The sequence below is a fragment of the Erpetoichthys calabaricus genome, chromosome 4 (assembly GCF_900747795.2).
Source record: "Erpetoichthys calabaricus chromosome 4, fErpCal1.3, whole genome shotgun sequence".
Classification (NCBI taxonomy): domain Eukaryota; kingdom Metazoa; phylum Chordata; class Cladistia; order Polypteriformes; family Polypteridae; genus Erpetoichthys; species Erpetoichthys calabaricus.
Window position 1 is genome coordinate 25202280 of NC_041397.2, and position 13645 is coordinate 25215924.

The 13645-nt window shown below is 40.5% G+C and overlaps 1 protein-coding gene across 1 annotated transcript in view; it reads left to right on the forward strand.

Moving 5' to 3' along the window:
* The first annotated feature begins 3199 nt into the window (after nucleotides 1-3199).
* The window catches only part of stoml3b (stomatin (EPB72)-like 3b), a 38795-nt gene continuing 28349 nt past the window's right edge, over nucleotides 3200-13645 (forward strand). The window contains exons 1-2 of the mRNA XM_028800174.2: nucleotides 3200-3312; nucleotides 6944-7047. Of these exons, the coding sequence (XP_028656007.2) occupies nucleotides 3258-3312; nucleotides 6944-7047 (159 nt within the window). The 5' untranslated portion in view covers nucleotides 3200-3257. The remainder of the gene's footprint in view (nucleotides 3313-6943; nucleotides 7048-13645) is intronic.

Genomic DNA, 13645 nt, shown 5'->3' on the forward strand with positions numbered 1-13645 from the left:
TCCTCCAGGCTGGACTATTGTAATGCACTCCTCATCGGGATAGCCAACAAGAGCCTTCAAAAGCTCCAACAAATTCAAAATAGTGCTGCAAGTATCCTGATGAGGGTGCGGAAATATGAACATATCTCACCAATCCTTCAGTCACTTCATTGGCTTCCTATCCATCTCCGTATCGAATACAAACTCTGTTTGCTCACTCATCAGTGTATTCATGGAAATGCTCCGCAATATCTTAAGGAACTCTTTATATTACAATCCACTACAAGAAACCTCCGTTTTACAAATACCTACCGCCTTCGCCCCCCCTATGACCAAACTTCATACAATGGGTGACCGAGCCTTTGCAACCGCTCCACGGCTCTGGAATGCCCTACCAGAGAGCCTGAGAACACAGCAGATTGTGGGCTGTTTTAAAAAACAGCTAAAGACTTTTCTATTTAGGGAAGCTTATTAACAAGAATGCTATAATTATTGTTGTTTTATCTCTGTTTTTATCTTGCCTTGCCTTTGTTTAATCTTTTTATGTTGCACTTTGAGATTTACTGCTAATGTAAAGTGCCCCTATAAATAAAATGCATTATTATTATTATTATTATTAAATACGGTAAACACATACAATATCTAACTAAATACATTTGCAATTCACTTCTGCCACATAAATACAAGCATCCAAACAACCAGTGTTGCCACTCAGACTTTTAGGCAAAACACCGGCCGTGTAACTAAAAAAACAGAAAAACGTAGACATGTTTAATAAGGTATACAAGGAAATTTCTAATGAAATACAACAGCACTATGTATCCATCCATCCATTATCCAACCCGCTATATCCTAACTACAGGGTCACAGGGGTCTGCTGGAGCCAATCCCAGCCAACACAGGGCGCAAGGCAGGAAACAAACCCCACACACTACTACACCCTGTGTGTCTTAATGAGTTTGAAGTTTTGGCCAGAGATGAAGGAAAATTACCATATATCATTTCCTTCTCAACCAATCCTTATGCCGACAAGTGTAAGGTTATTACAGCCTTCATGATCTTCCATTTCAGTGAGCTTTGCCAACAACAACTCATCCTCCCCACTGATGCCAAAAATTTCCACAGTGTTGCAGTCAGTCATTACTTCAACAGCGGCAACGTCCTTCTGACGAATCTTTAAGTAAGCCCTTAAGGCGTTCATATCAGCCCGGAGCTCGGTACGATTCTGCTGCGTGATGCCATGTAAGGAGTTCATCTGGTACCCAACCAATGTTTTCATCTCTTCAACTAAAGAAGCCATGAAGGGAGAGATGGGGTTCTCCTTGAGCTGCCTTCAGGTCAGTTTATCTTTTTATCTGTACTACCAATGTGATCTTCTTTGTGAAGTAGCCATGATCAGATCCACTAAGGTAAGCTGACTGTCATTATGTCGCTTTGAAAAAGTTTAGACGTCAAGTGCAAACAGTGGTGAGCAGAAGGTGGGGGGCACAAGCAGATGGGGAACTAAGCGACCATTAGCGTCACATCCTGTATGCCTGTTTATTGAATGAGTTGATCAGGGTTGCCAGAGGGTCTGCATTTTTCTCACCAAAAGTAGCCCAAAATTATCAAAACTAGCCCAATAAATCTTAATAAACTGAGCAATATTACAGAAATATAATCAAACTCATCATTTCTCCACTACTGCAGTGTTTTGTATTTGAAGATCATTGCGATAACATTCAATATTCTACATGCAAACTGCATAAATTTGTTTCCTTAACTATAATATCAGTCACAGCCAGTGACACAACATGGCGTTCAGTGCAGCACAGCGACATGCAGGAACAGCGTCAGAGCTAATGCAAATGCCAGAAAATAAGAATCACACTAAAAGGAAAGCATTAACAAATCAACGTAGTGTATGTGACGGTAGAATGAATTGTTCATGGTATTCAAGGTGAAAGGCACCATTTTGTGACTGGCTGTACAACAATGTTAGCTGCTAACAAGAAATAGTTTAACGGCATAGTAGAAAAGGATATATGTTTTAGAATATGGTCAAATAGGAGAAATCTAAAGCATCGAGGTCATCACTGTCCTTGTCTTCTGTAGATGAAGCGTAGATGTGTACAGCTAACCGCAGTTCAGCAACCTCGATTGAGCTGTCAACAACGACCAGCTTCATGGGCTGACATCTGACGTCAAAAAGCCTTTGAGCATTAGAATGAGGAGCTATGTTGTGCGCAATGCGACTTCAAATCAGCCTGATGAGCACGAATTTCACATCGGTAATACTTGCAAAAAGCTTTTGTAGTGTCTGCTGGAATTCAGTCCTTAAATTCCGCTTATTTTTCCCACTGTCCACAGTACCGCCACCCGTATTTCGACCACTTATCCATGATGACGATACGATTAAAACGAGACGCTCCAAAATTTTAACAGTGTTCGATGTAACCAATAATTAGCGTATAATCAATGAAACATATCTTTGCAAGAATACATGTCCGTACATTTATTTTCAAACAACATCATACAATAACCGTTTGATATGACGTTGATTGATGAGGTTGAAATATCGCCCAAAAACTTGCACATAGCTATTAAAACTAGCCCAAAAACTGCAACCTGCCTCCACCTAAATTTTCCCGTAACGGCATTTGAAAAGAAGCCCAATTTATCATGAAAACCGCCCAGCTGGCAACACTGGACTTGGTTTTCCCCATTGCCATCATTTACTCGAGGTTGTAACATCTGGGACATTCTCCATCAAGCCAGCAATAATGTCATATTGACGTAAGTTTTTATTCTTGCCAGGGTCTCATAGATCCCAGAACCTTTATTGTGCTGACCCCTGAATCCTGCAAACTGGGTTCCGATTGGGTCCCTTGCAAACGCCATTCATAATGGCTGACATATGGGAAACCATTAGAAATGAAGTGGAACTCTGGGCCAACTGCAATGGAATGAAACCTGACTGGAGAAATGCCACATACATTGATATCCTGACAAACAAGGACAGTTTAGTATTTTCACCTGTGCACCTTTTATCTTGGCAGCTTTAGGATTTAAAAACTCAATCCCTGAGTTGCATTGTAATGATTCATTTGTGATGACGGAGTCCTCACATTGATAAAATAACTGCCTGCAAGCCTGGGCTATCTGCATGACCAGATGTCACAAACCGTGCAGACTGACGCCCCTCTGTAAATCATCAACTAAGTGAAATAAAATGCATGAAGTCACACACTTCTTCATTTCACCTTGTACAGAAGACCACTGTCTGTCTTCAGCCGTCTATGGAAATGCAAGCTCAAGGGAAGAGAGCGGGACGGAGTGAGGAGAACCTCATCGGTGAGTCCTTCAGTTTGTTCTTGTTCAATGTGTTCTGTAAATAAGACGTGAGTTACACTTAAATTCACCTCAGGGGGGTAATAAGGATGATAACATTCGTCATTAAAATCACAAAAGCTGCCTGAAATTGATCGGCTGTCAATTTTGTGAGATTTAATAAATCCATGTATTACGAGAAGAGGGCAGGAAATCCAAACTGAAAATGTAAAAATGCCATTTTCTTAAAATTTGAAAGCTTTTTAAACAAACAATTGCACAAATATTATTTACCTTCAGATGGCAGAGGTTTTTGAATGTACGCTTCAGGCTACAGTTTTGAAAAGGCAGTTGTGTATCTGGGTGTGCACAAATCTCATGCCTCACTTTTATACAAATGAGATTTAAAATTATTTTGCCACTGTTGTGAATGATTCCTCTTTACTCACACTTACGTGAATACATTTTCTGCTGTCTCTCAAGAATAAACGACTGTCGCCAGTCTGTGTGGTGTAATCGAGAAAACAGCCAGCAGGTTTTCAGACAATAACATTTTTAAAAGAAGAAAGTGGAAACAAAATAAATGAAGAGATAACTAAGGAAAGAGTAAATAACTGGACAACTGAGGAAGGGCTTGGCCGGCTAGGACAGAGCAAATGATCTGCTAGGCTTTGTATCCTTCAAGGCCAGGAACACAACTGACTGACCTTTAGCACTGTCTGAGACGCTGACTGGTACAGGAGGGCCCACCAGGGACAAAGCAGAGCGGCCTGACAAACCTAAGACTTGTGGGGGCAAACAGGGGTCTCCTTAGGATCGTGTCTTGGCTTCCATTTGTGGTTTACACAGCTGCATGAAAAGGGATAAAGACATCTAATGTACGAAAACCCCTTTGTGTGTTTTCTACTTTAATATTTCTAAAATATTGGTTTTAAGTGGTACATTTAAATAGCACCTTTAACAACTTTAAGCTTATTTTTTCATATAGTACCTTTCATATCCATCTCTTATATAGCTAATTTCGCACCTATCTTTATAGAGTTTTATATAAAAACTTTCAGAATTATCCATCTATCTTCTCTTTTTTTAGTTCATTTCACATCAATTTATATATGCAATTACTGTATATTAAATACCACTTTTGATATCTATCTATCTATCTATCTATCTATCTATCTATCTATCTATCTATCTATCTATCTATCTATCTATCTATCCTGCCTACTATACTAAAATTAATATCTATCTATCTATCTATCTATCTATCTATCTATCTATCTATCTATCTATCTATCTATCTATCTATCTATCTATCTATCTATCTATCTATCTATCTATCTATCTGTCTATCTATGTGTAGTACTTTTAATATCTATCTATCTATCTATCTATCTATCTATCTATCTATCTATCTATCTATCTATCTATCTATCTATCTATCTATCTATCTATCTATCTATCTATCTATGTGTAGTACTTTTAATATCTATCATATGGCTCCTTTCACATCTGTTATCCGTGGTTTTGTTTAAATATAGTAGTGCATTTCATATTTAAAATAAAATATTTTTCCTTTCATATCGATATATGGTTTTGATTAATATAGAACTTTTCTTATATCCATATATCTATCTCTTATAAAGTGCCTTATATATAGCTATCTATCTATTATACAATATATGCTTTATATATCCATCTGTCTATCTATCCTTCTATCTTTCTGTTATACTGTATTGTGCACCTTACATATTTATCTGTTTATTCTTCTATCTCTCTGTTATATAGTGCCTAACATATATACCTATTTATTTACCTATCTATCTCCATTAGCCTATATACTGCCTTACATACTGTATCTATCTATTACATAGCACCTTTCACATCTATCTATCTATCTATCTATCTATCTATCTATCTATCTATCTATCTATCTATCTATCTATCTATCTATCTATCTATCTATCTATCTATCTATCTATCTATCTATCTATCTATCTATCTATCTATAGTGTCTTTCATATCTATTTATCATCCATGATAATCTAAAACACGAGACCCTAAGAGCTCCAACTCCAGATATTGCAGATATTTTTTTTTCTCACTAATGTCCCACTACCCTTAGAGCATTTCTGTGTCGTCAGTGGGGGACCTTCTCCAGTCGGTGGTACATCATTGTTCCTCTGTTTTGTTTCTTTATAGCATCTCTCTCACACACAGCATATCTCTGGTTTTATTTTATACAGCACATTTCCTCTCTGACTTTCTGTCTGGTTGTCTGTCTCTCTCTCATACAGCGCCATTCTCGTCATCCCATCTTTCAGTGTAATTAGTATACCTAGTGCCTTTCATGTCAATTTTACAGGAAGAAATCCTTATCCAACATACTTTTTATTGTTATTTAGTTTATTTATTCATGGTTGATTTGTATTAAAGATTGTGTCATTATCTATTAATATATTTTATAGAGACAGACTTTCCCATACAAGCAGTCCCCAGGTTACGTACAAGATAGGGACTGTAGGTTTGTACTTAAGTTGAATTTGTATGTAAGTCAGAACAGGTACATTATTTTAACAAATGTTATTGTTGACCGACTGTAACCAAGTGCTCTACCAATGAATGATGGAGTTTCACGTCTTTCTGACCTTTTTATTATTTCTACTTTATTTTCCTTGGTGATGGTTTTTCTCTTCTTTACTGTATCACCAGCACTAGCATCAGATTTGTGTTTCAGAGACATTGTTGAAGGGTGAAGATAAAAGGTTAAGATGAGCTCTTCTGCACAGCACTGTACACGTTATCACAGCAGGAAGGCACCAGTCGTCAACACGTCTGATGTATAGGGTGGTCCAGATCTAATTATGCAATTTTCATTACGCTATAACTTATTCAGTATATTACACAGAAAATCACCCGAAAAATCCTGGACCATCGAGAAGTGTGCGAACTGATGACATGAAGAACTGTCTTCATGCTGAACTGGAATCGTCCCTGCATAAATTAAAGTCATCCAGACGATCTGGATCTGCAGAATTAGATCTGGACCACCCTGTACTGACAAGAGACAACTTCCTGCTATGTGCGTAACAGTACAAGCAGGCCTGCTATTGAGAATGAATGGGGGCAGCGAGGGGCGCTTCATCACCAGCCCACCTCACAGTCACCTCCACTACAGTATGCTGCCTGCAGTGTCCGCAGCACCACCGCCCCCATTCAACACGCAGCCATCCGAGGCACACTACAATGCTACCCCCCGCCGCCCCGTTCATCCTCAATGGCCTCCGTTCAGCCACAACAGGGTCACCACTTGCAGCATTACCAGCCGCCCAATCTAGAACGAACGAGTGAAACCGCTTGCCACCGGAGGGACACTACACTGCGCGAGCAGCGAAATCGCCCTCCGTCCAGCCTCCGTCCAGCCACCGGTTGCAGCGTCCGCAGGCCGAAGATGACGGAGCAGCAGTTACTGAGGCGCATGCATCGCAGCTGCGGCCCCGTTCGTATGTCGTAGGTCGTATGTCTGTAAACTGGGGACTACCTCTATAGTAAAATTGGAAGTCAGTTAATTTTGCAGCAGCCACTGACCCCGCTTCTAAAAGCGTACTGATGCCAGCAGTAGCTCCATCTACTTTTTAACTCTCTTCTTGTCTGTCAGGGGCAGCTGAGTCTGGCATAGGATGCTGCGGCTGGATATTGGTGATCCTCTCCTACCTGATGGTAATCGTCACCTTCCCAATCTCCATATGGATGTGCATTAAGGTAAATAAAATGATTTAAACAGTGCATTCATGTATTGGGAAATTATCAAATGATCTTTTTCATTCATACCAAGTTTCTCTGCTTGTTTATTTGGGTATAGTCATTCACACATCAAGGTACTGCACTGGCACCCCGTCCAGGGTGGGTTTCTAACTTGCACCCAGTGCTGAAAGGGTAGGCTCTTGCTTATTTGGTGTTTGGTACTCTGTTTTAATCCCTCAGCAGAAAATGTCTTTTCACATCTCCTCTGAGGTGCTACCCTGCATTGAGTTGGGTGGCACTGCAGCCCAGTGGTAGCGCTACTCCCTCACAGTAGGGAGACGAGCGTTTGCATCTTCCTCGTGTCATGTGGGGTTCTTCTGAGTTCTCTGGTTTCCTCCCACAGTCCAAAGATATGAAGGTTAGGTGGATTGGTGACACCAAATTGTCCCTGATGTGTGTGTGTGTGTGTGTGTGTTCACCCTCAATTGTTCCTACCTTGCACTTCATGATCACTAGAATAGGCTCCAGCTTCCCCACAATCCTTGCATTGCTAGTTTACCTAACCTGCATGCCTTTGGACTGTGGGAGGTAAAAGGAAAACCATACAGACAGGGGAAGAACATGGAAACTCCATGAAGGGGGTCCCTGGGACAAGAACCCCCAACTTCCTTGCTGCAAACAGTGCTACCACAGCAACACCTTGCTGCCCTTAATTACAAATATAACAAACAATAATTACACAGGTATTCGCCCCCTTTTAATATGACGCCTGGTGCAACCAATTGGCTTTAGAAGTCACACAATTAGTTCAATGGCGGTCACCTGTCCTGGGTTTCAATTGATTGTGTTGTAAATGCATCAGCTTGGGGGGAATCAGCCTGGTGGCCTAACCTACACAATGAAGACTAAAAGACACCCAAAGAACAAATGAGGGGATGGCGACAAGAAACGATGTAAGTCTTGGAGTTCAATTTATTCAAAAATAAAGAAATGGAAAGAGCGTGGCACAGCTGTAATCTGTCACAAAAACAGAATGATCGTGCAAGAAGAAGATGAATGAGGGAGGCCACCAAGAGGACTCATGAGACTTCTGAAGGAGTTACCAGCTACAGTGGTTGACGCTGAAGAGACTGCATGGACAACAACTGTGCCTAGATACATCCCTGGTCTCAGCTTTATGGGAGAGTGGCAAAGAGAAAAGAATCATGAGATATTGTAGCTAAAGTTTGCCAGTAGGTACAGGGGAGGCTTTGAAGTCAGCCCGAAGATGGTTCCATGGTCTGATGAGACCAAAACAGCACTTAAATGCCAAGTCTGATGTACTGCACATCATCAAAAACACACCATCTCCACCGTGAAGCAAGTTGGCAGCAGCATCGGGCTGTGTTGCTGCTTCTCTGCCGCAGGCCCTAGAAAAGCTTGTGAGAATAAAATGAATACAGCAAAATATGGGGAAACCCTGGAGGAAAACTTAATGCCACCTGCCAGAAACCTACAACCTGGGAGAAGATTTGTTGTCCAACAAAACAACAACCCCAAGCATAAAGCCAAAGATTTGCACGAATGGCTTCAAAACAACAATGTTAATGTCCTGCAGTGTCTGAGTCAGAGTCCAGAGCTCAATCCAACTGAGAGTCTGTGGCTGGACTTGAGAAAGGCTGTTCATTTACACAACCGCCAAGACACCTGACGGAGCTGGAGCAGCTTTACAAAGAGGACCGACGAGGGGAAAATGTCAGAGTGCAGACCTGCAAAGCTGCCCGAGAGACCTGTGCATACAGACACAAGGCTGGCATGGCTGCCATACTGACTTAAAGGGGTGAATAGTTACGTGAGCGACGATTCTGTGCTTTATATGTGTAATTCATTTAGATCACCTTGCCAAGATCTGTTTTCACTTTGAAATTAACAAATCTTTTCCTTTGATCAGACTCAAAGTTGTGTAACAATAAAATGTAAAACCTTTCAAAGGAGAGAATACTATAAAGCTTAGCAAACATACAGTTGTACTTGAAAGTTTGTGAACCCTTTAGAATTTTCTATATTTCTGCATAAATATGACCTAAAACATCATCAGATTTTCACAAAAGTCCTAAAAATAGATAAAGAGAAACCAGTTAAACAAATGAGACAAAAATATTATACTTGGTCATTTATTTATTGAGGAAAATGATCGAATATTACATATTTGTGAGTGGCAAAAGTATGTGAACCTCTAGGATTAGCAGTTAGTTTGAAGGTGAAATTCGAGTCCGGTGTTTTCAATCAATGGGATGACAATCCGGTGTGAGTGGGCACTCTGTGTTATTTAAAGAACAGGGATCTAACAAAGTCTGCTCTTCACAACACATGTTTGTGGAAGTGTATCATGGCACGAACAAAGGAGATTTCTGAGGACCTCACAAAAAGAGTTGTTGATGCTCATCAGGCTGTTAAAGGTTACAAAACCATCTCCAAAGAGTTTGGACTCCACCAATCCAAAGTCAGACAGATTGTGTACAAATGGAGGAAATTCAAGACCATTGTTACCCTCCCCAGGAGTGGTCGACCAATAAAGATCATTCCAAGAGCAAGGCGTGTAATAGTCGGCGAGGTCACAAAGGACCCCAGGGTAACTTCTAAGCACCTGAAGGCCTCTCTCACATTGGCTAATGTTCATGTTCAAGAGTCCACCATCAGGAGAACACTAAACAACAATGATGTGCATGCCAGGGTTGCAAGCAGAAAGCCACTGCTCACCAAAGAAAAAAATTGCTGCTCGTCTGCAGTTTGCTAAAGATCATGTGGACAAACCAGAAGGCTATTGGAGGAATGTTTTGTGGATGGATGAGACCAAAATAGAACTTTTTGGTTTAAATGAAAAGCGTTATGTTTGGGGAAAGGAAAACACCGCATTCCAGCATAAGAACCTTATCCCATCTGTGAAACATGGTGGTGGTAGTATCATGGTTTGGGCCTGTTTTGCTGCATCTGGGCCAGGATGGCTTGCGTTCATTGATGGAATAATGAATTCTGAATTATATCAGAGAATTCTAAAGGAAAATGTCAGGACATCTGTCCATGAACTGAATCTCAAGAGAAGGTGGGTCATGCAGCAAGACAACGATCGTGAGCACACAAGTCGTTCTACCAAAGAATGGTTAAAGAAGAATGAAGTTAATGTTTTGGAATGGCCAAGTCAAAGTCCTGACCTGAATCCAATCGAACTGTTGTGGAAGGACCTGAAGTGAGCAGTTAATGTGAGGAAACCCACCAACATCCCAGAGTTGAAGCTGTTCTGTACGGAGGAATGGGCTCAAATTCCTCCAAGCCAGTGTGCAGGACTGATCAACAGTTACTGGAAACGTTTAGTTACAGTTACTGCTGCAAAGGTGGGGTCACACCAGAGACTGAAAGCAAAGGTTCACATACTTTTGCCACTCACAAATATGTAATATTCAATCATTTTCCTTAATAAATAAATGACCAAGTATAATATTTTTGTCTCATTTGTTTAACTGGTTTCTCTTTATCTACTTTTAGGACTTGAGTGAAAATCTGATGATGTTTTAGGTCATATTTATGCAGAAATATAGAAAATTCTGAAGGGTTCACAAACTTTCAAGCACAACTGTAAATATAAATAAACCAGTAACGGCGTACTGTGTGATAACGTGCAGTGAATACACTTGACTTGAGCATTCCTACTTTTCATCCTCTTTCTCTGTACGTTTATCATTCGTTTGCTCAGAAGTTGATGCTCTTGCTGATTCCTGAGCAGCTCTTCTTTTCTCCATCCTAGCAGCCCGCTTCTTCTCTTCTCTCGTCGGCATCTTTTCACGTTAAAACTGATTAAGTCAGTGTTTGTGTTGCAATTACTTAGTATGCTTTCCTTAATTTTTCACTTAAGCTGGCACTTAAGTCTTCAATCTGCCTCAAGAATGATTTAAGATATGAAGAGGTAGAGGAAGTGATGGTGAAGGTGGTAGGGATGACAACGGCGCCCTTACGCATGCACCTCACAGCCGCCCAACTGCAGAGAGCTGAATCTACAATAAAATAAAATAAAAATAAAAAGAGGAATAAAAATCATCACCCTGAAAGTGGATGGAAGAGGTTATGTAGTATATGTGTACCAAATTTCAGGTCAATAGGTTAAACGGTTTGCGAGCTACAGGTGATTTAAAATCCTGGACAGACAAACGAACATCCACAGTAGCGTATTATAGAAGAAGATATACCAGCAAACAGATAAATAAATAAAACTTAGCACTGATAGCCTACTTAGCCAGGGTATCATTGTTTCTGAATCACAGCTTGGTCCCTGTCTGTGTGGTGTTTGTCCATATTCTCCTCTCATACGTGGCAGACAGACTGGTGGATGAGGGTGACACCTGACAGACTAACGTCGCCTTGAATCTAATGCTGTTTGGATAGGCTCTGGCCATCCGTGACTTCATCCAAGTTTAAAACTCACAATGAATAGGTGGCTCAGACCATTTGACTGTCTTTACAGGGGAGGTGGAGATGTTTTTACTTTTTTATTGCCAGATGGCATGCAGTAAAAGTTATTAAGCAAAAACTCCTCCCTATTAACTTGGCTTTCCTCTTTCAGTAGTGTGTTGACGTCAGAATTTACAGTAGCTATTTATAGTGGCAATATGGCATGGTTTAAAGTCCCTCAGTGCCCACCCTATAAATATGAACAGTTACTAAAATTGAGCAATACAGTTTGCTCCAGAATGGCTGCTACACTCACAAGAATCCACATGGAGCCAAGATGGGAATCTTTAATAAATCTAAAATACACATCTTTGGTTGCATGAAGAAAACCGGAGTAACCAGAGAAAAATATAAATTGGCACAGGGAAAATGTAAAAACTTCACACACACAGTTCCCATGACTCTGGAGATGTGAGGCCTCCCATGCCACTGTTTCATCCTGTAGTGTAATATAGATTATTATGGACTGCAATTTGAAAACGAACTCTTTAAATAAGTTGTGAGAGCAAGGGGGCACCAGAGAGCCCCATACATGAACATACCAGACAGTCCCGGGTTCAAAGGGTGTTTAATCCACAATACCTTAGTATCCGCAAGCGCAAAATACAGTTATCTCTCCTCCAGTTCACCTCTCCTCTCTCACCACCACACTGTCCTCTTCCAGTCGAGTGTCGCCTTCCTTCCTCCCCACTCCAACTTGCCTTTTATTGAGTACCCAGGAGGACATCCAGTGTCAGGGCTTTGCCCGTTGGAAGTACTTCTGGGTCCTAAGGAAATCCCAAATAGTAGGGAATGTAACTTCTTGTAGTGCCCCCTGGTAGCACCTCCAGACCCCAGCAGGGCTGCACTACCAGACTACAATTCCCTGCATTCCCTGTGGGTGTCCAGATGGGTACCGATATCCAGGGCTTCTGCCATCTAGTACATGGGAGGTGACAATAAGCAAGAATCATTGATCTTCCTTGTCCTTCCACATTATGGGAGTCCAGGTATGGACCCCAAACCAGATCCAGCTTCCACTGGTCCTTCCATTATTAAATACCAGCTGGTCACGAAGGTTTCTTTCTATCCAGCCGGGCAATTTAACGTTTGTTCCATCCTGGCTCCCCATCTGGGTAGTAGACCATCCCCTTTCCCAGCTGGGATGCCCGTCCTTCATCTACGAAGAATAACAAGCCAAATTAACATTTAGAGAGATCTCAAAATGCATTTAAGACAACTTCAGATGTATGGCAGATGTCTGAATGTACGTCTTCTCCAATACATTTAAAGACAGTCCAAACAGATACCAAGGGATCTTGAAATGATACTCTGTTCATTTTCAGATATCTCCAAATGTATTGTAAGATATCTTGAAATAAACTTAAGATTCCTTTAAAAAGAATTACAGATATCTGAAAATGCATCAATTTCAAGGTATCTGATGTACACTTCAGGATAACATAAAATACATTCCTGTGTCTGCGGTGGGTTGGCACCCTGCCCGGGATTGGTTCCTGCCTTGTGCCCTGAGTTGGCTGGGATTGGCTCCAGCAGACCCCCGTGACCCTGTGTTCGGATTCAGTGGGTTGGAAAATGGATGAATGGATGGATGGACATTCCTGTGTATCTTAAAATATTTCAAATACATTTCTAATATGTCTTGAATTATTTTAAGATATCTTGAAATGCAGTGTATTGTATTGCTGATATCTTAAAATGTAAAGCTACATATTTTGAGATATCTCGAAACAAGCTTCAGATATCTTTAAAAAACTGCATTTTTAATATATCTGAAATTCATTTAGAGCTACAGTTGAAGTCAGATGTTTACATACACTTTGAGTGAATTCTTTAAAACTCACTTTATAACCCGTACATAGATTTTATGTTAACAAACTATATATTTGGCGTATCGTTTAAGACATCTGTTTTGTGCAGGGCAAAAATCATTTTTTCCAACAGTGTTCACTGACAGAGTACTCAACTTTTTCAAGACGACTTTTTGTACAATTGCCTGTGTTTTCAATGGGGCTCACTGTCTATTTTTAGATATCTTGAAATTAGCAGAAAGTTATTTTAAAGTTATCTTAAAATGAATTTTGGAAAACTCGGGATTATTGCAAGTTATTTTAAGATATTCTGAAATGTAATC